The 26,977-nt window shown below is 46.3% G+C and overlaps 1 protein-coding gene across 1 annotated transcript; it reads right to left on the bottom strand.

Annotated features, from left to right (window-relative positions):
* Nucleotides 1-21,916: 21,916 nt before the first annotated feature.
* LOC119312478 (amino acid transporter ANT1-like) lies at nucleotides 21,917-23,664 on the bottom strand. Its single transcript, XM_037588210.1, has 2 exons — nucleotides 23,238-23,664; nucleotides 21,917-23,030 (listed from the first exon to the last, which is right to left on the bottom strand). The coding sequence occupies exons 1-2, from the start codon at nucleotides 23,433-23,435 to the stop codon at nucleotides 21,951-21,953; spliced, it is 1,278 nt and encodes a 425-aa protein (XP_037444107.1). The 5' UTR covers nucleotides 23,436-23,664; the 3' UTR covers nucleotides 21,917-21,950.
* Between the last annotated feature and the right edge of the window lie 3,313 nt (nucleotides 23,665-26,977).

Raw genomic sequence — 26,977 nt, 5'->3', positions numbered from 1 at the left:
CATACAACAGGCCTCTACACCTGGTATGACACCTTTAAAGGTGGTTTTGGTGGGTTGGATCCTTGAAGGATCGATGCCAATCTTTTGAACTGTATCCTGAATTTCTGATAGAGAAGGTTCAGGCTGCTTCCACCGTCCATAAGGACTCATGTGACATGGAATCTATCAATGATTGGATCGAGCACCAGTGCGGCTGAACCACCATGACGAATACTGGTCAGATGGTCCCTACAATCAAAGGTATTCGGATAGGATGACTGTGGGTTGTACTTTGGGGTGGCTGGCTCCATCGTGTAGGCGTCCCTAAGTGCGAGTCTCTGCTCCCTTTTGGGGATATGGGTGGCGCATATCATATTCACCGTTTTGACTTGTGGGGGAAACTTCTTTTGTCCTCCTGTCTTCGGTGGTCGGGGCTCCTCGTCATCGTCATCACTTTGCGACCCCTTCTCTTTGCTTCCAGCATTTGACTTGCCGGCCTGTTTGAAGACCCAGCATTCCTTGTTGGTATGATTGGATGGTTTATCGGGGGTTCCGTGGATTTGACATGGATGGTCAAGTATGCGTTCCAAATTGGACGGGCCCAGATTGTTGCTTTTAAGTGGCTTATTCCGCTGACCGGACTTGGAGCCACTGAATCCGGCATTAACGGCCGTATCATCGGCGTTATCGCCATTATTTCGACATTTGTGTTTACACGTCGAGGCTTGCCGTTGCTATATCTGGCTTCACAAGTGCTAGGTTTTCTTGAGGTGTTGCTGCTACGAGCTAGCCAGCTATCCTCGCCCGAACAAAAGCGGGTCATAAGCGTCATAAGGGCTGCCATGGACTTCGGCTTCTCTTGGCCGAGGTGTCGGTCCATCCACTCATCACAGATGTTATGCTTGAAGGCCGCTAGGGCTTCGACATCCGGACAATCGACTATTTGGTTCTTTTTAGTTAAGAACCGAGTCCAGAATTTCCTGGCTGACTCTCCGGGCTGTTGGATAATATGACTTAAGTCATCGGCATCCGGAGGTCGGACATAAGTACCCTGAAAGTTGTCAAGGAATGCGTCTTCCAGGTTCTCCCAACTGCCAATGGAGTTTTCAGGCAGACTGTTCAACCAATGCCGAGCTGGTCCTTTGAGTTTTAGTGGGAGGTATTTGATGGCGTGGAGATCATCGCCGCAGGCCATGTGTACATGGAGAAGGAAGTCCTCGATCCATACCGCGGGATCTGTTCCATCATATGATTCAATGTTCACGGGTTTAAACCCTTCTGGGAATTCATGTTCCATTACTTCATTGGTGAAGCATAGGGGGTGTGCGGCGCCTCTATGTCGGCCATGTCGCGACGCAGCTTGGATGGAGCTGGTCTGCGGTATTCGGCCCAGACAAGTTTGTATTGGCCGTATTCGGCTGTGTGGCCGTCGTTACGCATTGGGGCGCACCCTCACGATCCGTAGATCGATCTGGTTTGTCCTGCTCTGTTTTCCATGTCGTACCGCAGGTCATGTGTCTATCTGAAAGTGCAACTATCCCTGGGTGGTTTTGGTAATTCCTAACAACATATATTTCATTGAGCTAATGCTACTTCAAAATAAATATTTTAGGAAAGCTCAATGATTGGCATGGCATGGATGAGAAAAGTGGACCCCTCAAAATGTTAAGGACAAAAGGATTGGCTCAAGCTCAAAGCTCAAGACTCTACATTTTCTATTTTAGTGATCCAAGATCACATTGAGTCTATAGGAAAAGCCAATACTATCAAGGAGGGATGAGGTGTTGCTTAATGGCTTTCTTGCTCAAAATGCTTAGTGATATGCTCCAAAGCCCTCAACTACTTTCTCACATCCACATATGACCTAAACCAAAAGTCAAACTTGGCCCCACCGATTCTTGCTATCCGGCGCCACCGAGTTTAGATGTCATAGCCACTGCCATAAACCCTAGGCAAATCGGTCTCACCGATAGGGATCTCAATCTCACTGAGTTGGAATTGTAATCTCTCTGTTTCCCTTCATAACGTTTTGGTCCAACCAAGATGAGCGATTGGTCACACCAAGACTGCAATGCAAACTCTCTGTTTCCCTTTCGTAACATTTCTGTCTCACCGAGATGAGCGAATCGGTCCCATTGAGTTTGCCTGACCAACCCTCTGTGTGTCCATTACCAAAATCGGTCTCACCGAGTTTGTGTAATCGGTCTCACCGAGATTACGTTATGCCCTAACCCTAATCATATCGGTCCTACCGAGTTGCATATCGGTCCCACCGAAAATCCTAACGGTCACATCATTTGCTGAATCGGTCCGACCGAGTTTCTCAATTCGGTCCCATCGAGTTTCGTAAGTTGTGTGTAATGGTTAGATTTTGTGTGGAGGCTATATATACCCCTCCACCCACTCTTCATTTGTGGAGAGAACCATCAGAATGAACCTACACTTCCAACATACATTTTCTGAGAGAGAACCACCTACACTTGTGTTGAGGCCAAGATATTCCATTCCTACCATATGAATCTTGATCTCTAGCCTTCCCCAAGTTGCTTTCCACTCAAATCTTCTTTCCACCAAATCCAAATCCTATGAGAGAGAGTTGAGTGTTGGGGAGAGTATCATTTGAAGCACAAGAGCAAGGAGTTCATCATCAACACACCATTTTTTACTTCTTGGAGAGTGGTGTTGAACCAAGATTGTGGAGTTGAACCAAGGAGTTTGTAAGGGCAAGGAGATCGCCTACTTCATGAAGATCTATCCCTAGTGAGGCAAGTCCTTCGTGGGCGACGACCATGGTGGGATAGACAAGGTTGCTTCTTCATGGACCCTTCGTGGGTGGATCCCTCCGTGGACTCGCGCAGCCGTTACCCTTCGTGGGTTGAAGTCTCCATCAATGTGGATGTATGATAGCACCACCTATCGGAACCACGACAAAAACATCCGTGTCTCCTATTGCGTTTGCACTCTCCATACCCTTCCCTTTACATTCTTGCAAGTTGCATGCTTTACTTTCCGCTGCTCATATACTCTTTGCATGCTTGCTTGAATTGTGTTAAGATTACTTGACTTGTGCTAAGTTTGCTAAAATCTGCCAAAGACTAAAATTGGGAAAAGGCTAAGTTTTTATTCGGTCAAGTAGTCTAATCACCCCCCCTCTAGACATACTTTCGATCCTACAAGTGGTATCAGAGCTTTGGTCTCCATTTGCTTTGATCTCCATAGCTTTTGGTGGTCATAGCCTTGGTTTCACAACCTAGGAGAGTGTGGCGTCTAGGAAGGGAAATTACCACCGTAGAGGTCCTTACTTTGATGGTACTAATTTTGCTAGTTGGAAGCATACGATGAAAATGCATATTCTTGGACATAACCCGCGTGTATTGGCTTGCAAGGTGAATTCTTTGATGGGAGAGAACCGAGCCATCAAGCTACCGCGGAAGAGTTGAAGATGCTGTAATACAACGCTCAAGCATGTGATAACCTCTTCAACGGATTGTGCCCCGAAGAATTCAACAAAATCAGTCGTCTTGAGAATGCAAAGGAAATTTGGGATACTTTGATTGACATGCACGAAGGTACCGACTCTGTCAAGGAATCCAAATTGGATGTGCTTCAAAGTCAACTTGACAAGTTTAAAATGAAGGATGGTGAAGGTGTCGCTGAAATGTACTCTAGGCTTGCTCTCATCACAAATGAGATTGTCGGCTTAGGAAGTGAAGGGATGACCGACAAATTCATCATCAAGAAGATCCTAAGAGCCTTGGATGGAAAATATGATACCGTGTGCACATTGATCCAAATGATGCCCAATTACAAAGATCTCAAGCCAACGGAAGTCATTGGAAGAATTGTTGCTCATGAGATGTCACTCAAGGATAAGGAGGAGCTCCACAACAAGTCAAGTGGTGCCTACAAAGCCTCATGTGAAGCTCCCACATCATCAAGTGAGAAACAAACCTTCAATGAAGAATTGAGCCTAATGGTGAAGAACTTCAACAAGTTCTACAAGAGTATAAGCAAGGAAAGAAGTTCCAAGTCAAGGTCCTACAATGACAAAAGATATTCGAGTCGTGAGCGTAATTGCTACAATTGTGGAAGACCCGGACACTATTCCAATGAGTGTACGACACCCTACAAAAGAAGAGAAGATTCTCCTAAAAGAAGAAGTAGAAGAGAAGAATCACCACCAAGAGAGAGGAGGAGTAGAGATGATCGTTATGAACGAAGAACATCCCAGAGAAGCAAGGATTCGGAAAGGAAGGATAAGTCATCAAGGAGCTACACAAAACAAAGACATCAAGCTCATGTTGGTGAATGGGTATCCGGCTCCGACTCCGACCATCACTCCGAGAGAAGCTATCACTCCGACTCAGAACATACTCAAGATGAAGGTGTTGCCGGTCTAGCACTTGTGTCAACCAACTCCTACGACATATTCGATTCACCAAATGAAGGACTTGGAAGATGCTTCATGGCTAAAGGCCCAAAGGTATCACACCCCGAGTATGTTGATTTCAATAGTGATGAAGATGACTTGTTAGGAGATGATGATTTACTTGTTGACAACTCTAGTGATGAATACTATGATGAAACGTCAATAAATCATGCTAATCAAGATAAAACGAATGACAATGATAAGGAGAAGATTGAGCTCCTAACTAAAGAACTAAACAATCTTAAGTTAGCTCATGAAACTATCTTAGGAGATCATCGAGAACTTTTAAGGACTCATGAGAAGTTACGCTTTGAAAAGCTCAACCTTGAGCAAGAGCATGAGTTCTTAAAGGCAATCAATGATGATCTTTGCAAGAAAAGTTCTTCTTACATTGCCAAGCGTTTACTCTTATCTACTTACATGCCTCAAGTCAAGTCTAGTAACAAGAACAAGAAAGATTCTTCCTCTAGTAGTAACAATAATCATGATAAATCCAATATTGTTGCTTCTAGTAGTTCTCTTGATTCCACTAATGATTCTCTTAGCCAAGTTACACTTGAGCAAGAAAATAGCTTATTGAAGGGAATTATAGAGAAAGGTGTTTACAAGAGCCTTGCCGGGAGTAAGCAATTCGAGGAAATTGTATGCAAGCAAGGAAGGCACCGGAAGAACCAAGGTGTTGGTTTTGAACGAAAGTTCAATGCCAATGGAGTTGAGTGGGAAAAAGATCAATACCCCAAGACGAAGTTTGTTCCTCAACAAGAGAAGTATGATCCTACTTCTTTCAAAGGGACACAAGCTCAAGATGATCTTCCACCACAAGACCATAAGCAGAAAGGCAAGGACAAGCTTCAAGAGGAGATTGATGCATTTGAAGAAGCTCCTAAGGCCTTGGTCAAGTGGGTTCCCAAGACTACATCAAGTTCTACTTCATCAAGTACAACTACAACTCCAAGGATTCTTATCAAGATGATGTGGATCTCGAAGAATAAGAACTAGAGAAAGTTCTTGAGGGTGACTCCGCCAACATATTTCACTCTTATCATTTTGGCAAGAACAAGTGCAATCAACTTCCACATCTTGCACTAGTTCAAGGAGTCACAAACCCTCTTGTTGGTAAGACAAGGGACAAGGTAACCTAATGCTTTCATGGACATCATCTTGTGTATGCATCACTCTATGTCTATGGATATCCTTGTTTGTTCCTTGTGGGACTAACCCGTGTAGGTATTGAAAGTGCAACTCACTCCAATGGATTGCTCCAAATGATCTACATCAACATTGAGCATCCACATCTTCAACATCTACATGAAGTCATCATCGACAAAACCCAAGGTTAGTTCATCCCTCTTAAGGGGGGATCTCATATCTAGGGGGAGATTTACTCTAAGGATTGAGTCAAAGCAACTCTAATGATGTGAACACAACAATGCTTTATGTAAAAGTGGTAACCCCACTTGTGCTTAAACGATGAGTATGACCTATGATCAAATGTTCTCATTTGACTCCTAAGTCAATATACTCATATATAGATGACCTAGTCATCGCCAATTGCTTGATAGATGCTAGAATGGTTGTGCATTCTTTGTCACATATTTCATTTGCCATTTTATTGTGTGAGCATGTTGGTTGCATAATTTACTCATTCGAGGACATCCACTTGTAGTTTTGATTGTTTGATTTCTTCTTCTTTTGCCAAGTGGATGGACAAGAATGCCTAAGAACCTTCTCTAGATATTTATGCTTTTCTTGTCTCAAACTCTATTCATGCTACATCACAAAGTTTGATCAAGTCAGATTCGAACCACTCTGTGTGAGGAGCACTCGGAGTCCCCGATTCGCCATAGACTTAAACCTTCCAAAACCTCTTTGTGTGTTTCGGTCTGACCGAGAAATCCATTTCGGTCACACCAAGTTCACTAAGTTGATCTAGGTTTTCAATCTCGGTGCAACCGATTTGAACTTTTCGGTCACACCGAGTTATTCCACTCGGTCACACCGACAGGGTCAGGCTATATATACCTCCAGGCCAAATTTTGGAAATTTTTCCGAACCTCTTCGCCCGTGCATAGCCTGCTCTGCCTCCTCGGGTCTTCGGATCGTCCTCCTCGTTGCCAGCGACCTCCAGCCGCTGGTCTCCACTGCCGCCAACGGGAATCGTCTCCGCCGTTGCCGCCGTAGCAAGTCCATCGCCGAACTAGGGTATGGACTTGAAAACTTTGTGCTATCCTCACTCCGATTCCTAGCACATTGCGTTGTCATGTATCTTGCCACGATTGAGAACTTCCTATCCAACGAAATCACTCCGTAGATTAGTTTTGGATTGAAAATTTAGGGTTAGGTTCCCGCCGAACTCATCTCGGACCGACCGAGTTGTGGAAATCGGTTCCACCGATTTGGCTCAGGCCAGTGCACATGTGATTCTCAGTCTGACCAAGAATTGCAAATCGGTGTGACCGAGTTCAAGACTTTGTGAAACCCTAGCAGTATCGGTGCCACCGAACTGTGACTCGGTCTGACCGAGTTCACTAGTTTAGGTTCCAAAAGCTGCTTCGGTATCACCGAGTTTACAAATTGGTAGCTCCAAAATGCTTTCTGTGGAAAACTAAAACTAAATTTTTGACTCAATCTTTTTGCAAAAACCTCTATGCTTTGTGATGCTCATCTACTCTACCTCATCTATATCTATTCACAGGGTCTGCTGTCAGTGTTAGCATCATGTCAGATCAGAGTGATAGTCAGAACAAGTCTGAGGAGCAAGTTCACATGAGTGAGGGCACTAGTCCCTCCAGTACCTCAGATGAGGGCAGCAGGAGCACACCCAGCAACTTGCCAAAGGCAGCCACCAGGGCCAGAAAGAAGAAACCTCAAATTCTGAGGATGAGGACTATGTGGCTATTGAGGATGAGGCCACATCTAAGAAGAAGGTGCTGAAGAAGGAAAATGGCACAACTGCTGCCACTAAGCCTAGTATGAGGACCATAGCACATGGAGGAAGAGTTCCCATGTCTAAAGCCAGAGCCTCTACTCAAGTAACTTTGGAATCTGAACCCAAAGAGGCTGCTGCAGAAGGAAAGAAAAGAAAAGAAAGGGTCAAGAAGACCATGGCCAGGGTTGTTGGAAAGCCCTCCATGATGGAAGAAGAAGAGGAAGAGGTTGCAGCACCAGCTCCTAAAGCTCAAAAGCTAATGGGAGATGCTATTAGATCAGGGGCTACTCCATCTAAGCCCAAAGATGCTCCTAAGGCTGCTGCACCAAAACCCAAGTCTGCACCCAAGAGGAATACAAGAATATTCCAGCTGCAGAGAAGAACAAGGCCCCAGTGCCTGAAGCAGCTGAAGAAGAATATGAAGACTCACTAGTCTTGAGGAAGTTGAAGCCCAAAATCCCAGATCATAATGATGCTCACCCAGTTGCAGAAGACATGAAGCTCCGGAGGGATGCATGTCTTAGACAGTGGAGACTGACTGACCCCTATGCTGTCAGGAGGAGAACTGTTGTAGACTACAGGTTCCACACTAAGGAACATCAGGACTTCTATGAGACAGTGCTGCTTGACAAGAAGCCCATAGTCTATGATATGAGATGGGTTGACTGGGAGTACATCAGGAAGTATGAAGAGCACTATCCTGGAGTTTATGACAGCTTCAAGTCTTGTGGAGTAGTAGACTTTGTTGGGTAGAAGCTCACAAAATGGAATGATGAGCTCATAATGCAGTTCTACTCCACAGCTCATTTCTACCCAGATGGAAGGATAGTTTGGATGTCTGAGGGTACAAGGTACCAGTCAACAGTTAAAGAATGGTCTAAATTGATCAATGCTCCCAAGGAAAATGAGGATGACTTGGATGTATATGCCAAGAAGAAGAAGGATCACAACTCCATGGCTCACATGTACAGAGAGATCCCAGATGCTGCACTTGACACACACAAGTTTGGATCTGTACACTATCTGTTGTCAGGACTGCCCACTATCAACTGGATTTTAAGGCACACTTTGCTGCCCAAGTCAGGTGATCACAAGATGATCAGAGGCCATGCAATCAACTTTCTTCATATATTTGATGTGCCTCAGAAGTTCAAAGTCATGAGCCTAATTGTGGAAACAATTAAATGGACTGCTGCTGATCAAAAGAGGAGTTGTGGGTATGCCCCACAGATTCAGGAGCTTATAAACTCCAAGATGGGCACTGGCACATATCTCTTGGACAAGGAACACATGCCCATCTACCCTGACTTTGAGGACACCACAATTGTGATGGATGAAAATGAACCATCTTCAGTGCAAGCACAAGAGAAGAAGGAGAAGGCAAAGGCTGAGAAGGCTGCAAGGATGCCAACTGCTGAAGAGGCATCTGAGATCTTCCTAAAGAGCAAGCAAGATCAGCTAGGCTACTTGATTGCCTCCACTATGAGGATTGAGAAGGGCTTGGCCACCCCAACTCACAACCAGGAGAGCTTGGAGAGAATCATAGAGCAGAAGTTCTATGCTCTTGATGTCAAAGTGACAGAGATCCAAACTACAGTTGAGAAACTTCAGGAGGAAGTGGAGGAGAAGAAGGGCAAATCAACTACTGAAGCTTTTGCTAGCGTGCCCAGAGGACAGAGATCTGCTGCAGTGCCTGTTCCACACACCAGAGCTACATCATCTGCACCAGCTACAGCTTCAGTACAACCAGCTCCAGCACCCTCTCCACTAGCTCCAGCTACATCAACAAATGTCTTCGTCCAAGGAGCCATCTCTACACCATCCCATGAAGACTAGGCCTGAGAGTCGTTTAGCACTATGCATTTTCTATGAACTTTTTGGTAACTTGTTGCCAAAGGGGGAGAAAAATGTATAGGTCATAGGCTTCGAGAGAGAGTGTTGCTTTTGTTCTCTCTTGTCTTTTTGGTGGTTGACTTTGTTTGCTTGCTTGTTTGAGTACTCTATGCCTTGTGTGAGATTCTTGGATGATCATGTGTTTGATCATATGCTACCTTAATGCTTGTTGGATGACATTATCCCTTATATTCTCATATGATCACTCACTTTGCTTGGTGATGAGTGCATGTATTTATATATTATCAGTTTGAGCGCTCCACCAAGATGTATGTGACATGGAAGAGTGACCCATGATCCTAACTCATTGTGCATTTGCAGTCCAAAGCAAATTTTAAATAATGCACAGCTCTTACTTTTCACATACATCTCAAAGTGACAATGTTCTTCAATATTATTATCATTTGTGAAGCTTTGATCTATATGTTGTCATCAATTACCAAAAGGGGGAGATTGAAAGTGCAACTATCCCTGGGTGGTTTTGGTAATTCCTAACAACATATATTTCATTGCGCTAATGCTACTTCAAGATAAATATTTTAGGAAAGCTCAATGATTGGCATGGCATGGATGAGAAAAGTGGACCCCTAAAAATGTTAAGGACAAAAGGTTGGCTCAAGCTCAAAGCTCAAGACTCTACATTTTCTATTTTAGTGATCCAAGATCACATTGAGTCTATAGGAAAAACCAATACTATCAAGGAGGGATGAGGTGTTGCTTAATGACTTTCTTGCTCAAAATGCTTAGTGATATGCTCCAAAGCCCTCAACTACTTTCTCACATCCACATATGACCTAAACCAAAAGTCAAACTCGGCCCCACCGATTCTTTCTATCCGGCGCTACCGAGTTTAGATGTCATAGCCACTGCCATAAACCCTAGGCAAATCGGTCTCACCGATAGGGATCTCGGTCTCACTGAGTTGGGATTGTAATCTCTCTGTTTCCCTTCGTAACATTTTGGTCCAACCAAGATGAGCGATTGGTCACACCAAGACTGCAATGCAAACTCTCTGTTTCCCTTTCGTAACATTTCGGTCTCACCGAGATGAGCGAATCGGTCCCATTGAGTTTGCCTGACCAACCCTCTGTGTGTCCATTACCAAAATCGGTCTCACCGAGTTTGTGTAATCGGTCTCACCGAGATTACGTTATGCCCTAACCCTAATCATATCGGTCCTACCGAGTTGCATATCAGTCCCACCGAAAATCCTAACGGTCACATCATTTGCTGAATCGGTCCGACCGAGTTTCTCAATTCGGTCCCACCGAGTTTGGTAAGTTGTGTGTAACGGTTAGATTTTGTGTGGAGGCTATATATACCTCTCCAGCCACTCTTCATTTGTGGAGAGAGCCATCAGAACGAACCTACACTTCCAACATACATTTTCTGAGAGAGAACCACCTACACTTGTGTTGAGGCCAAGATATTCCATTCCTACCATATGAATCTTGATCTCTAGCCTTCCCCAAGTTGCTTTCCACTCAAATCTTCTTTCCACCAAATCCAAATCCTATGAGAGAGAGTTTAGTGTTGGGGAGACTATCATTTGAAGCACAAGAGCAAGGAGTTCATCATCAGCACACCATTTGTTACTTCTTGGAGAGTGGCGTCTCCTAGATTGGCTAGGTGTCACTTGGGAGCCTCCGACAAGATTGTGGAGTTGAACCAAGGAGTTTGTAAGGGCAAGGAGATCGCCTACTTCGTGAAGATCCACCCCTAGTGAGGCAAGTCCTTCGTGGGAAACGGCCATGGTGGGATAGACAAGGTTGCTTCTTCGTGGACCCTTCGTGGGTGGATCCCTCCATGGACTCGCGCAGCCGTTACCCTTCGTGGGTTGAAGTCTCCATCAACGTGGATGTACGATAGCACCACCTATCGGAACCACGACAAAAACATCTGTGTCTCCTATTGCGTTTGCACTCTCCATACCCTTCCCTTTACATTCTTGCAAGTTGCATGCTTTACTTTCCGCTGCTCATATACTCTTTGCATGCTTGCTTGAATTGTGTTAAGATTACTTGACTTGTGCTAAGTTTGCTGAAATCTGCCAAAGACTAAAATTGGGAAAAGGCTAAGTTTTTATTCGGTCAAGTAGTCTAATCACCCCCCTCTAGACATACTTTCGATCCTACAGTATCTCTGAGCTGTTGTGTTTCTATTTGTTCGGCGACGTGGTGACGACCGGTGTTCGGTCTGAGTTGCCGCTTTATCTTGGCCACACGGAGGTCGGTCAGCCGCATTATGCGCTGGTAGTACGGATCCTGTGCCTCGTCATTGAATTGAGGTATTAATTTACGCTTCGGATAACTTTTGGTTGGGCGTCTGAGTTCATATTCCTCGGCTGCCAGGACCTTAGTCCAGCTATCAGTGAGCAGATCTTGATTAGCTTGAAGCTGTTGCTGCTTCTTCTTCAGGCTCTTTGCAGTGGCTATTAGTGTTGGAAATATGCCCTAGAGGCAATAATAAAATGGTTATTATTATATTTCTTTGTTCATGATAATTGTCTATTGTTCATGCTATAATTGTGTTATCCGGAAATCGTAATACATGTGTGAATATATAGACCACAACACGTCCCTAGTGAGCCTCTAGTTGACTAGCTCGTTGATCAACAGATAGTCATGGTTTCCTGACTATGGACATTGGATGTCATTGATAACGGGATCACATCATTAGGAGAATGATGTTATGGACAAGACCCAATCCTAAGCATAGCACAAGATCGTGTAGTTTGTTTTGCTAGAGCTTTTCCAAATGTCAAGTATCATTTCCTTAGACCATGAGATTGTGCAACTCCCGGATACCGTAGGAGTGTTTTGGGTGTGCCAAACGTCACAACGTAACTGGGTGACTATAAAGGTGCACTACGGGTATCTCCGAAAGTGTCTGTTGGGTTGGCACGAATCGAGACTGGGATTTGTCACTCCGTATGACGGAGAGGTATCTCTGGGCCCACTCGGTAATGCATCATCATAATGAGCTCAATGTGACCAAGTGTCTGGTCACGGGATCATGCATTACGGTACTAGTAAAGTGACTTGCCGGTAACGAGATTAAACGAGGTATTGGGATACCGATGATCGAATCTCGGGCAAGTAACGTACCGATTGACAAAGGGAATTGTATACGGGATTGATTGAATCCTCGACATCGTGGTTCATCCGATGAGATCATCGAGGAGCATGTGGGATCCAACATGGGTATCCAGATCCCGCTATTGGTTATTGACCGGAGAGGCGCCTCGGTCATGTCTGCATGTCTCCCGAACCCGTAGGGTCTACACACTTAAGGTTCGGTGACGCTAGGGTTGTTGAGATATTAGTATGCGGTAACCCGAAAGTTGTTTGGAGTCCCAGATGAGATCCGGGATGTCACGAGGAGTTCCAGAATGGTCCATAGGTGAAGATTTATATATAGGAAGTCCAGTTTCGGCCATCGAGAAAGTTTTGGGGGTCACCGGTATTGTACAGGGACCACCGGAAGGGTCCCGGGGGTCCATCGGGTGGGGCCACCTATCCCGGAGGGCCCCATGGGCTGAAGTGGGAGGGGAACCAGACCCTGGTGGGCTGGTGCACCCCCCTTGGCCCCCCCTGCGCCTAGGGTTGGAAACCCTAGGGGTGGGGGCGCACCACATGGCTTGGGGGGCAAGCCACCCCCTTGGCCGCCGCCCCTCCTTGGAGATTGGATCGCCTAGGGCCGACGACCCCCTAGGGGCCCTATATAAAGAGGGGGGAGGGAGGGCAGCCACACCTAAGTCCCTGGCGCCTCCCTCTCCCCATGCACCACCTTTCCTTCCCGCTGAAGCTTGGCGAAGCCCTGCCGAGATCGCTGTTGCATCCACCACCACGCCGTCGTGCTGCTGGATCTCCATCAACCTCTCCTTCCCCCTTGCTGGATCAAGAAGGAGGAGACGTCTTCCCAACCGTACATGTGTTAACATGGAGGTGCCGTTCGTTCGGCGCTAGGATCTCTGGTGATTTGGATCACGACGAGTACGACTCCCTCAACCCTGTTCTCTTGAACGCTTCCGCGCGCGATCTACAAGGGTATGTAGATGCACTCATCTCTCTCGTTGCTAGATGACTCCATAGATTGATCTTGGTGAAGCGTAGAAATTTTTTATTTTCTGCAACGTTCCCGAACAATTAGCCGGTGCTTAAAACGCTCCTGCTCGACGAGATCCTCCGGCACGATAAATTCTTCATCATCGAGGATCACCTCGTCCTCGGAGAGAGGCATGTAATTGATGTCCTCCGAGTCATCATTCGCGGCCTGTTCATCAGGGCTGGCTCGCCCGTCCTCCCGTTCGGCTTGTTCAAAGCTTGGCTCGGCGGGGTCTTCATTGTCTTCGGCATCGTTCGGAGTGCTATTCTCTCTTGTGCCGGCATCACTGTTTTTACCATGGCGTGATTTAGAGCGGCACCGCTGACGCCGGCACTTCGGCTGCTTCTCAGGAGGGTTATCCTCGACTGGATCCTTTTTGTTATCACCATTGTCTTCTTTGGGTGTATCCACCATGTATATGTCGTATGAGGAGGTGGCTTTCCAGCGCCCAGTGCGCGGTGGTTCCTGTTCTTCTCCGGCATCGTCTTACATACCGTCGATGTCCTCGGAGTCGAAATCAAGCATGTCGGTCAGATCGTCGACAGTGGCTATCAAGTGGGTGGTGGGTGGGCAACGAAGCTCTTCGTCCTCTGCTTCCCACTCAAGCCGGACATAGTTCGGCCAAGAGTATCCTGACAAGGAGAGGGACTTTAATGAGTTTAACACATTGCCCAAGGGTGAGTGTTGGAATATGTCCGCGGAGATGAATTCTAAAATCGGCGCCCAGTCAGATTCGACGGGTGCGAATATACGCGGTTTGGAGCCTATGGACAAAGACGAGTCCGAGGTTCCGATGACACAGGCCTCGTGGGAGGTCAGATCTGTGTTCGGTTCTAGCGCCGCTAAGTTTGCAGCCTCCATGGCGAGGTTGAGCTTCCCGTCCTCGGATGACGCGCTATGCTCTGGATCTAGGGCCGAAGCGGTTACAGGTGCTATCTCCTGAGCACAGTCCGATGATAGGTCTAGGTCATGCTCATCGCGGCTGCAGGGTGCATCTGTCATGGGCTCGAATCCGTCGAAGATCAAGTCTCCATGGATGTCGGCGGTGTAGTTCAAGCTTCCAAACCTGACCTGATGGCTAGGGGCGTAGCTGTCGATCTGCTCCAGATGGCCAAGCGAGTTGGCCCGCAGTGCGAAGCCGCCGAATACGAAAATCTACCCCAGGAGAAAAATCTCACCCTGGACAGCGTTGTTGTAGATGATTGAGGGAGCCATCAAGCCTTATGGCGACGATGCAGTGGAACTCTCAATGAAAGCACCAATGTCGGTGTCAAAATCGGCGGATCTCGGGTAGGGGGTCCCGAACTGTGCGTCTAAGGCTAATGGTAACAGGAGGCGGGGGACACAATGTTTACCCAGGTTCGGGCCCTCTCGATGGAGGTAATACCCTACTTCCTGCTTGATTGATCTTGATGATATGAGTATTACAAGAGTTAATCTACCATGAGATCGTAGAGGCTAAACCCTAGAAGCTAGCCTATGGTATGATTGTTGTTGTCCTATGGACTTAACCCTCCGGTTTATATAGACACCGGAGGGGGCTAGGGTTACACAGAGTCGGTTATAGAGAAAGGAATCTTCATATCCAAATCGCCAAGCTTGCCCTTCATGCAAAGGAGAGTCCCATCCGGACACGGGACGAAGTCTTCTATCTTGTATCTTCATAGCCCAACAGTTCGACACGCGTATATAGTCCGGCTGTCCGAGGACTCCTTAATCCAGGACTCCCTCAAGAGGCACAAAGGCGAACCTTCTACTCGAAACCATCTCCTCTGACCCTTCATGCCCGCGATGTGATCACCATCGTGAGGATGCGATTCACCTTGTTCTCCAGTGCCTAAGGTCACATAGGTGTGGCTGCTCCTCGGCCTTGACATCCCAACCTCCATCAACCTTGTTTGGGACATCATCATCGGGCGGCCTCGACATCAACATCTGGCCTACCCTCGCCCTCGCCATCTTGTGGAAAATTTAGGACATCCGCAATGCCTGTGTATTTTTAGGAACATCATCTCGGACTTTTCACTCTTGATTTTCGGGTTTAGTAAAAAAAGGCTGCTAGTCTTATCGCATGTACCTCTCCTCTCGCTGTGTAAACTAATATAACACTCCCTATGGGCTCTTTTTCCTCGAAACAGAGGCAAAAGATTTGCCCCATCTATTAATTTGGGAGAGGAAAGAGATGGTTACAAGTGCCCCCTTACACCACATGAATGATTATTCTCGCACAACAATTGACCATAATTTCTTTGCTCCGCCGGTGACCCAAAGGGTTGCCTCACTAATGATGGATTTGACCAAGATTGGCGGTGGAGCGCTCTTGTACAGAACACCTGATACGTCTCCAACGTATCTATAAATTTTAATTGTTCCATGATATTGTATTATCAATCTTGGATGTTTTATATACATTTACAAACAACTTTATATCATTTTTTGGGACTAACCTACTAACTTAGTGCTCGGTGCCAGTTGTTGTTCTTTTACTTTGCAGAATATCAGTATCAAACAAAGTACAAATGCCCCGAAACTTTTTGGAGATTTCTTTCTGGTGATAAGAGACCATGGAAGCTTCTGGAGGCCACGAGAAGATGGAGGAGGGGCCCACTAGGCACCAGGGCACGCCAGGGGCCTCTGGCGCGCCCGGGTGGGTAGTGGGGCCCACATCCCGCCATTTAACATACCTACGCCTCTATAAATACTCTAAAATCCCAAAACCCTCAGGGGAGTACACTAAATACTTGTTTCGCCGTCGCAAGTGCGAGAACCACGAGATCCAATTTAGATGCCTTTTTCGGCACTCTGCTGGAGGGGGAAACGGTCACGAAGGGGTTCTTTGAAGGAAGTATGCCCTAGAGGCAATAATAAAGTTATTATTTATTTCCTTATATCATGATAATGTTTATTATTCATGCTAGAATTTTATTAACCGGAAACTTAGTACAAGTGTGAATACATAGACAAAACATAGTGTCCCTACTATGCCTCTACTTGACTAGCTCGTTAATCAAAGATGGTTATGTTTCCTAACCATAGACATGTGTTGTCATTTGATGAACGGGATCACATCATTAGGAGAATGATGTGATGGACAAGACCCATCCATTAGCTTAGCATTATGATCGTTACAGTTTCATTGCTACTGCTTTCTTCATGACTTATACATGTTCCTCAGACTATGAGATTATACAACTCCCAAATACCGGAGGAACACCTTGTGTGCTATCAAACGTCACAACGTAACTGGGTGATCATAAAGATGCTCTACAGGTGTCTCCAAAGGTGTTTGTTGGGTTGGCATAGATTGAGATTAGGATTTGTCACTCTGTGTTTCGGAGAGGTATCTCTGGAGCCTCTCGGTAATGTTCATCACTATAAGCCTTGCAAGCAATGTGATAAATGATTTAGTTGCAGGATGAAGCATTACAGAATGAGTAAATAGACTTGCCGGTAACGAGATTTAACTAGGTATGATGATATCGACGATCGAATCTCGGGCAAGTAACATACCGATGACAAAGGGAACAACGTATGTTCTTGTGTGGTTTGACCGATAAAGATCTTCGTAGAATATGTAGGAGCCAATATGAGCATCCAGGTTCCGCTATTGGTTATTGATCGAAGATATGTCTCGATCATGTATACATAGTTCTCGAACCCATAGGGTCCGCACGCTTAACGTTCGATGACGATTTGTATTACGAGTTATGTGTTTTTTATGACCGAAGTTTGTTCGAAGTCCCGGAAGAGATCACGGACGTGACGAGGAGTCTCAAAATGGCCGATACATAAAGATTGATATATTGGACTATGTTTTCGGACACCAGAAGAGTTCCGAGTGGTTTCGGGTAAAAATGGAGTGCCGGAGGGGTTACCAGAACCCCCCGGGGAAGCGATGGGCCAACATGGGCCATAGGGGAGAGAGAGGACAACCCACATAGGGGAGGCACGCGCTCCCACCATGGGGAGTCCGAATAGGACAAGGGAAGGGGGCGCGCCCCCCCTTTCCCTCTCCTTCTCGCTCTCCCTTCCTTCCTCTCTTCCTCCAGGTGGAATCCTACTAGGACTTGGAGTCCTAGTAGGACTCCCTTCTCCTGGCGCGCCCTGCAAGGGCCGGTCGACTTCCCCCTCTCCTCCTTTATATACAGGGGCAAAGGGGCACCCCAAAGCACATCAAGTTCTCTTAACGGTGTGTGGTGCCCCCTCCACAGTTACACACCTCGGTCATATCGTCGTAGTGCTTAGGTGAAGCCCTGTGCCGGTAACATCATCAACACCATCACCATGCCGTCGTGCTGATGGAACTCTCCCTCGTCCTCAACTGGATCAAGAGCTCGATGGACGTCATCGGGCTGAACATGTGCTGAACGTGGAGGTGCCGTATGTTCGGTGCTTGGATCGGTTAAATCGTGAAGACGTTCGACTACATCAACCGCGTTAACTAAACACTTCCGTTTTCGGTCTAAGAGGGTACAAGGACACACTCTCCCCTCTTGTTGCAATGCATCTCCTAGATAGATCTTGCATGATCGTAGGATTTTTTTTGAAATTGCCACGTTCCCCAACATTCTTCATCATCCTTGCTGCCCCTTCGATGATGCGCGAGTAGTTTACCACAGACCTATGGGTCCGTAGTTAGTAGCTAGATGACTTCTTCTCTCTTTTTGATCTTCAATACAATGTTCTCCTTGGTGTTCTTGGAGATCTATTTGATGTAATGACCTTCTGCGGTGTGTTTGTTGGGATCCGATGAATTGTGAGTTTATTATCAGATCTATCCATGAATATTATTTGAGTTCTCTAAACTCTTTTATGCATGATTGTTATAGCCTCGTATTTCTTCTCCAATTTATTGGTTTAGTTTGGCCAACTAGATTGATTTTTCGTGGCATGGGAAGAGGTGCTTTGTGATGGGTTCAATCTTGCGGTGCTCAATCTCAATGACAGAAAGAGACATGACACACATATATCATTGCTATTAAGGGTAAAAGGATGGGGTTTATTCATACACGAGTTTATCTTGTCTACATCGTGTCATCTTGTTTAAAGCATTACTCTATTTTTTCATGAACTTAATACACTAGATGCATGCTAGATAGATGTATACGTGTGGAGTAAGAGTAGTAGATGCGGGCAGGAGTCGGTCTACTAATCTAGGACGTGATGCCTATATACATGATCATTGCCTTGGATATCGCCATAATTATTTGCTTTTCCATCAATTACCCAACAATAATTTATTTACCCACCGTATGCTATTTTCTCGAGAGAAGCCTCTAGTGAAAGCTATGCCCCCCGGGTCTATTTTTTTTTATCATATATTAAAACCAAAAATACCTTGCTGCATTTTTTGTATTTTTATTTTTGTTAGATCTATTTATCAAAACCTACACAATTTAATCTTTCTCAATACCGTTGAGGGATTGACAACCCCTCTACACGTTGGGTTGCAAGTATTTGTTGTTTGTGTGCATATGCTGTTGACATAGTGTTGCTTGGTTCTCCTACTGGATTGATAACCTTGGTTTCATAACCGAGGCAAATACTTATCTCTACTGTACTGCATCATCCTCTCGTCTTCGGAGAAATCCCAACGCAACTCACACGTAGCAACACCCGCACATTCCTCTCATTCCAAATGGTCCACGACACAAGCATGGTGAGTGAGGCCATGTCTTTTCTATGCGGGGTGTCGGCGTCGGTTCTATTTGCCCACCGATCCTTGATGGATCCCTTTGAATTCCGCGAGGAAGTGTCCATGTGTTTAGAGCGGAATTTCTCAATGACCGAGTCCCAAAGCCTTATGGTGTAGCGACACTTGAAAAAGAGATGTGACACGTGTTCTTGCACCCTCTTGCAAAAGCGGCAAAGGCCCTAAGTTGGGCACCCTCGTTTGGCCAACCTATCGGCGGTCCAAACTCTATCTTGAATAGACAACCAAGCATAGAAATTATCCTTGTGATTCCCAAACCATTTGATCCATGGGAGACAGGACCGTGCCTAGGAATTGCGCCTTTGTATGCAGAGGCCTCGGAGTAGTGCCCACTAACAGTGTGCTTCCACACAATGGCATCATCGAAGAACTCATCAAGATGGACGTCGTTCACAAGCATCGAAAAGGGTGAAAAATTGGTGGATGTGCTTGATGGAAACGATGGTGGAAGGGTTGATCTTGAGGATCCACACATTGTTCTTGAGGGCCTATGCGCCTTCCAATTCTTTCTCAAGGAAGCATCAAAGTTGAGCGAAGCAACATCCTTGGGCTTGCGCCCGAGGAGCCAAGGAGAGCCCAAAATGTTTTGTTTCCATCGTTCCCCACGGTTATGGTTGTTGAGGAATAGAAAAAAAATTAGATCCACTTCATCACATAGATTTCCCATTCCAATCCACATCATGCTTGGCTCCATCCACTCGTAGCAAGGCCATCTCAAGCGCAAGGCACACACAAACTTGTTGGTGTTGAGGACCCCTAGGTCACCATATTCATGCGGCACACAAACGACCTCCCAATTCACCTTGCATTTTGCACCTGTCGTCCTATCTGAGCCGGATCAAAGGAAATCCCTTTCAAGTTTGTTGACATTATTTAGAGTACTTGGTGAAATAACAAGTGGTGTGATGAAGTAGACCGCTTGGAAGGTGACGATAGACTTGAGAAGGGGCGTGCATCCAATGGTGGTAATGTTTTGGCCTTCATAGGTGACCAACTTGCTCGCGACTTTATCCTCAACTAATTGGAGATCCACCTTCTTGTGTTGCCAAACGGAGAGGTCAAGACCCAAGTATCTTATTGGTAAAGATGCTCTAGTTGCCGACAAGCTTTGAAGATTGTGCCCCAAGTTTAGGTAGTTGCACCAAATGGGCATGATGGAGCTCTTATGAAATTTGGTACATAGACCGGTGACCTCACCAAAACCTCTTAGTATGGTCGAAAGGTTGTCAATATCTCTTTTAATTGGAGCCATGACCGTCGCGTCATCCGCATATAGGAAGGTTCACACCATCACAACCCTTCCACGAATCTTGTGGAGAAACCCCTTTCATGGTGCCAATTCTTCCAAGGAATATTGTTGTTTTCCTAATTAACGAGATACTCGAGTCACTTAAGAAAAATGGCACACCTTTAGAGGTATTCAGAGGGAAGGTTGTTGGTGTTGGCATCGTTGTTGTCAGTTATTATAAGCTAAATTATCTTTAGCGTGATGGGAAGTTATCAACTCTCATGGTGATCACCGATGATCTTTAGCATTTCATAATGAGTATGAGATTGGACCACTCGTCTTTGTAGAAAATTGGTTCCCATTTGGTTAAGTCGTAGAGGGAGCATATAATGCTTATTATCGGCGTTAGTTGCATTGTGCTTTCCCTTAATTGGAATTGACTTTATGTCCATTACATAATTTGTACAGAAAATGTAGAATGCTATTGGCATAATTATTTTTCCGCTAGAGCAGTGTTTCTAAGCAAACAAAAATGGCCACTTGTTCTTTTATAGTGCATACAGAGGAGAAAGGTTTGTGCTACCATATACTGGTCGTCAATAGTAAATGTGTGTATGGTCTTCGCTAAGTCATAGTTCTGAATTGTGTTTGCAACTTCAGATAGTGATTTTAGTATTACTATTTCTTACATATTAGAAGGCACACATTATTTTTCTCATTTCATCTTTGCACATGAGTAATTATTATCTGTAATCAGATAGTGTAAGAAATGAAAGATTTATTTGTCTTAGAATCAAATGTTAAATATGCATGGTATCATATGTAATACACATATCCAAATTAAGATAAATTTGTTTGATCAGTGCAGAATTGCATATGTATATTTCCTTTTTTTATTCCGTGCCCATGCCAGAACTAATGCAGGAATATGTATTAAAACTAATGCGATGGTGCCTATGTCAAGTCTTGCAGTGGATTAAAAAGTTTACCATGTGAACTCATTTTTGTTTGTTGTATATAGTATAACCATTAATTTGTGTGCTCCATAGTCGTGGAGTAAATGAGTCAGGATGAAGTTTGAAAATTTATCTTAGCCCGTATAAAGGTTAAGATTTTCCCTTTAATGTTTGAGCTTATAGGATATTTCCTATAGACGCCAAACGTTAATAGGGGGTGTGAGAAATAGAGGGTGAGACCGAGAGAGAGCGGGTGGGAGAGATGGAGGGTGGTAGACAAAGAGAGAAGTATGCACTGTATTCATATGTGTAATCAAAAAAAGGCCCGTGGCAACGCACAGACGTTCTCCTAGTTTGTTGTAGTGGATCAATGACAATGATGAAGAGATTGGGGGAAAAGGGTTCCCCTTGCCCACGACCTTGCTTGATTGTGGGGTGGTGTCGAGCTTGAAGAGGGTCGAGCTTGAAGAGGAAGGACGGAGTCTTGCACTTGTGAAGCTGGCCGGCAAGGTTTCGAATGAGTAATGGATTCAGATTCAGGTGGGGATCCTCATGCCCGAGTGATTGTTAAAAAACCACGATGGTGCATGTAAAACTCACCAGCGGATGAAATGAGACGACGTTCTTTGATTCTGCAGGCCTTTGTTGACTACTAATTTGGATGGTAATTGAATCTTTTTTGTGCGTCTGTACTGTACGAAAGTGATGTCCATTTTTTAATTATAAATGGGTGCCAAGACCGTGTACATCCCGTGGCCGGCAAACACCAGACCGGCGAGCAACAAAAAGTAGTCCACCGCCCGCGCCCACGGGCTCGCCGTCGGCCCCACGAAGCGGAGGTGGAAGAGCGCCGGCAGCACGAAGGAGAGCAGCGCGCACACCGTGCTCCCGACGAACGCGACGAAGTCCCCGAACGCCGGCACGAAGCACGCTATCGCGGCCAGCGCCGCCACCACCGCCACGCGGCTCAGGTGCAGCGCCGCCCGCTGGACCACGCCACCGCAGCGCCTCCGCACCCACCCGCCCGGCGCCAGCAGCCGCGCCTCCACGATCTCGTGGATCGGGTACATCATCACCGCGAACGTCAGCGCCAGCCCGACGCACAGTACCACCTTCACGGCGGCGGTGGACCAGTTGTCCGGGAGGTTGAGGGTGACGATGTCCCGGGTGTCGTCGCCGTAGGCAAGGTAGCCGCAGACGCCGAAGCTGATGTAGACAATAGTGACCCCGACGATGGCCTGGAAGAGCACCGGCCGGAACCTGCCCCTGTTCGACATGGACGCCTCCAGCGCCAGCGTGAGGCAGAACCCCTCGAAGCAGAACACGGCGACGCCGCACGCGAACGGCACGCCCCAGAGGCCCGCGAACGCGCTCCGGCCGGCGAACGGCCGCCCGCGCTCGGCCAGGAGCTGGACGTCCTCCTTGACGACGGCGGCCACGGCCAGCACGGTGCAGGCGTCGGCGAGGATGCTGAAGGGCGCCAGCGCGGAGAGGGAGCGGACGAAGGAGAGCGCGACCTCGGCCGGCAGCAGGAGTGCCAGGACTACCGCGGGCGGCGAGAGGGCGGGGAGCACGGAGCTGAGGTTCTGGCCGATGAAGACGAGGTAGGCCACGCTGCCGCCGGTCTGGCCGATGATGATGATGGCCTCCGTGAAGTACCTACCGACGGGGCCGAAGCCTCGCTCGCCCAGATCCCCGTAGGTGTAGTTGCCGCCGTCGCCACGGTTCAGGCGCCGCTCATCTCCGAGTCCATCCTCCTCTGTTTCTTGCTCCCGCAGCTTGTCCCTGCAATCCAGCTTCAGAACGAACAACAACTAAATTCAACTGCGAATGCGTGACTAATCTTGATGAGGCTAATCGACTGAGCAGATCAAGCGGAATAATCAGTCACGGTATACTAAAACGAAGTGAAGCTTGTTCAATCCTATAAGAAATCCAAGAAATGATACTGAAACAGGGGGGCTGGATGTACTGGACCGGAGACGGAGCAAGTGTGTACTGACCAGGAGGAGCATGCAGTAGAAGGTGGCGGCGCCGGCGGCAGCGACGCCGAGGGCCCCGGCGAGCCACCCCGCGGCGCGGAAGGCGAAGGGCAGGCCGAGCACCCCGGTGCCGACGATGGACACGAGGATGTTCCCCAGCGTCTGCGCGGGCGTGGCGCCCCTCCCCTCCAGCAGCGGCACCTTCAGCTCCGGCGCCATGGAGTGGAGGGATGGTCCGACGGGCTAAGCAGCGAGCCAGTCTCGGAGCGGCAGCTTAAGATCGATCAATCAAAGCGCTGCTCAGCGCGAGAAGGCATGGCCGACGGTCTCGCGACGTTCCACCGGGTTCTTGGAGGAGAATGAGGATGGATCACTGGTGATGATGATGACGCGTCGCGTCGGTAGGTGGTGGCGTATGTGGGGTTCGCGCTGGATGCTGTCGGGTTGCGTCGGGAAAACACATGGTGCACGGCGTGTAGGGTTTTCTAAGTGGTTTTGGTTGGGATGGATCTGATTTAGGTGGATGGATGGATCTGATCGTTTCAGATCGTCAACGATTTTTCCGGTGGAAAATGGGTTAATAATAGGCTGCGGAATCACACACGGCACACTTTCCTTTGTCATCTACGGGGTACGTGTGAACGAGCTAAAGATAGCCAGGTCAGAGTTTAATCTAGGACGCCCCTAACTGTCACACGTGTGGGCGTTAAGAAATCTGCCCACACGTTCTGTGTGGTGCTTAAGAGGACTAACCCACACGTTTGTGTGTGGGCAAAATAACTAGCGTTCACACGCCTTTTTTTTCTCCTCCCGACCCCTCTTACACGCGTGCGTGTGGGCGAAATAGATAACGCCCACACGCCCGGTACGTCAAGCCCGTACGCCCCACGCGACATTTTACCGCGCGCCCCGCAGTTGCCATGGGCCGGACCCCTCGTCCATGTTCGTTTAAGTGCAGTTGCCATGTCGCTAAACTACGGTTGCCATGTCGGACAACTACAGTTGCCATGTTTGCTCAACTGCAGTTGCCATCTTAGGTCAAAGTTCCAGATTGACATTTTTCGGACAACTACAGCTGTTGCCATGTGTGGTCTGGTCTACTGCAGTTGCCATGATTTCAAAACTTTAGGAGTTGCCACCTACTAACACTAGGCAGTTGCCATGTAGCGCTACAAAAAAAGGCATAGCAAAAAACATGTTCGGGTAAAAGAGAGAGTTGCCATGTGCTCACAAGCACGCTAGGGCAGTTGCCATTTTAAAAAGAAAGAGTTGCCATCTGCTTACGTGCACGCTAGGGCAGTTTGCCATGTACCATGCCAAACATATGGCAACTGACATGTCCGGGTAAAAAAAAGCGAGTTGCCATCTGCTTGCAATCACACTAGGGCAGTTGCCATGTACACTGCAAAACGCATGGCAACTGGCAGCTTGAGTGTGGGAGAGGAGGCGGGCGTGTGGGCGAGATGGCAAACTGCCCACACACCAGCCCTTGTGCCTGACTGAAACTGGTGTGTGGGCGAACTGCTAAACGCCCACACATCGACCCCTCCGTGTGGTAAAACGGATGTGTGAGCGACCTCTCTCACGCACCACACACGCGAGTTGTCCTACGTGACATACAAAATCAGCTAATTCGTACTAAGATTCGTCCAGAAGTTACTGGACGATGATGGAGGCGTGTGGGTGAGTTGGCTAACGCCCACACGTGTGGGCGTTAACATTTCCGTTAATCTACAACCTTTTTTGAGAGCGGAAGGAAGATTGTATTACTTGGGTCCCAAATTACTTGTCTTACATTAGTTTAAGTACATACATATCTAGACAACAAATTACATGTTGTATTTGCTTAGATAAGGATGTATCCAAACACTAAAATGTGTCCAAATATATAGTATGCATCTAGACAAATCCAAGATATGATCATTGTAATTACAAATTTTGACAACGGTCATCTGTACCTCCTCCTCGCAACCAGAGTGCGGTGTGAGGGGTACTTCGCCCATAGGCCACTAACTAGTGACTAGCTTTACTCTGAGTTCTACTAATCCCCATATTCACAATCTCCCTATCATCTTGCAGCAGGTACCCATTGGTAATAACCATTGAAGTTTTGTTTTTAATACTATACTAGTAATGGAATGGAATACATACATGAATATCAATGATATACTACTGGATGGCAGAAAAAGACATGGAACACCATCCTATAAGGAACTAATGATGGCAGGGCTCTGGACTCTTTGGAAGCACATGAATGGTATCACTTTTTATCATAAACAAAAGGGCATCCTTTACTGTATCACATGCTTCGAAGAGCATTTTGGTATGATCATACAAAAGAGCAAGACAAGCCTAAAGGAGGGCATGCAGCACTGGTTAGATACATAGCAAATATGCCCGTGCGTTGCAACGGGAGAAAAACTATTAGATTATGCACGTGCGATAGATTAAAAAAATTATGAACCAAATGCCAGGATGAGATAAGGACTTTTAGAATGTAATTTCATAAAGTATGTCTGGGTAATGTCATGACGAGATAAGGGACTTCTAAAAAGTCATTTTAAAAATAAAAAATGTGATGTTCTCATCACGACTTGATTTTCTAACGCGCCATAACGAAAAAAATGTCGGTGATAAAACTGCATTGATGGACACTGCATGAGCTAGACCGATGAGTGAGTGCCTTGCCTTGACCTAGCGTAGCGGTGTTTATAATAATTAGTAATGTGGTATAAAAAGATATAGCTGTGTATGAAGGCAAAATAGAAATTTAGTCATTTTTATATAGCTTACAAAAATTAACCCTTAGAAAGTTGTGTCAATTTTTGAGGGTTCAGCGGTGTACATGACATGGAAAACTTTTTTTTATCCAAATCGAGGGACTGAATATAATCATGAAGCGACCCCTACAGATCTCCTGCGACGGTGCATTATGTTCATTATTTATGGATCTGTTTTAATTTTTGTGAACATATTCCAAACTTTAATGGACATTTTTTAAATTCCCTAATATGTTTTGAATACTGGATATTTTTAAAAAATCATGAACATTTTTTATTTCCTGAAAATTTATTTGAAACCGTGATAGTTTTTTATAATACGTGAACAATTTTTTGAAATCATGATCATTTTATGATTTTCCGAATGTTTTTTTAATTCACAAACAGTTTATAATTTTTCAGGACTTTTTTTGAAATATTTTTTTCTTGGAAATCACGAATAAATTTAAAGAAGAAAAAACTAAAATAGAAATAAGAACGTGAAAGGCAAAAAATGAAATAAAAGCAGGGGCGTTGCAACCTGTAAATGGGCCGGCCTATGTGTGCGGGAGGAGTAGGCGCGCTTGCGAGACGAAAAAGAAGAGATAAAAGGTGGGCAGGTGGGATCGAACCCTGGTCTCTGTAGTGGAAGCGTGCGGTGCTGGCCACTGCGCTGAGCTATCTTCGTGTTATATTAAGGGATCTCGGCTGCTATAAAACCGAACCAACAGTGCGATGCGTGAACCGTTTTTTGCCACTTACGGGTGGCATTGGTGGGTAAATTTTGCCAACTTCGAGGGTATTTTTTTATGACGGACGACAGAAACCCAATTCTCTTTATTATTAGGTAAAGAATTGAACACGCTGGTTTGAGATAATTACCTCTAAATGAGAGGAATTTCACTTGGGCTAATAATTTGGATAACCCTACTTATGAGAAGCTAGATAGAGTTTTGATATGTCTAAACTGGGGAGATCCTTATCCCCTATGTGTAGTGCAAG

This window comes from Triticum dicoccoides, chromosome 5B (genome assembly GCF_002162155.2).
Source record: "Triticum dicoccoides isolate Atlit2015 ecotype Zavitan chromosome 5B, WEW_v2.0, whole genome shotgun sequence".
NCBI classification, from domain to species: Eukaryota; Viridiplantae; Streptophyta; class Magnoliopsida; order Poales; family Poaceae; genus Triticum; species Triticum dicoccoides.
The sequence above is the reverse complement of the archived record's forward strand: the minus strand, read 5'-3'. Positions and strand labels throughout refer to the sequence as shown.

Excerpts from the sequence above, each read along its gene's own strand:
- LOC119312478 (XM_037588210.1), bottom strand. The coding sequence starts at position 23,435 with ATGGCGCCGGAGCTGAAGGTGCCGCTGCTGGAGGGGAGGGGCGCCACG. Across the intron at positions 23,031-23,237 it reads TCTACTGCATGCTCCTCCTG|CTGGATTGCAGGGACAAGCT; the intron begins GTCAGTACACAC and ends TTCGTTCTGAAG.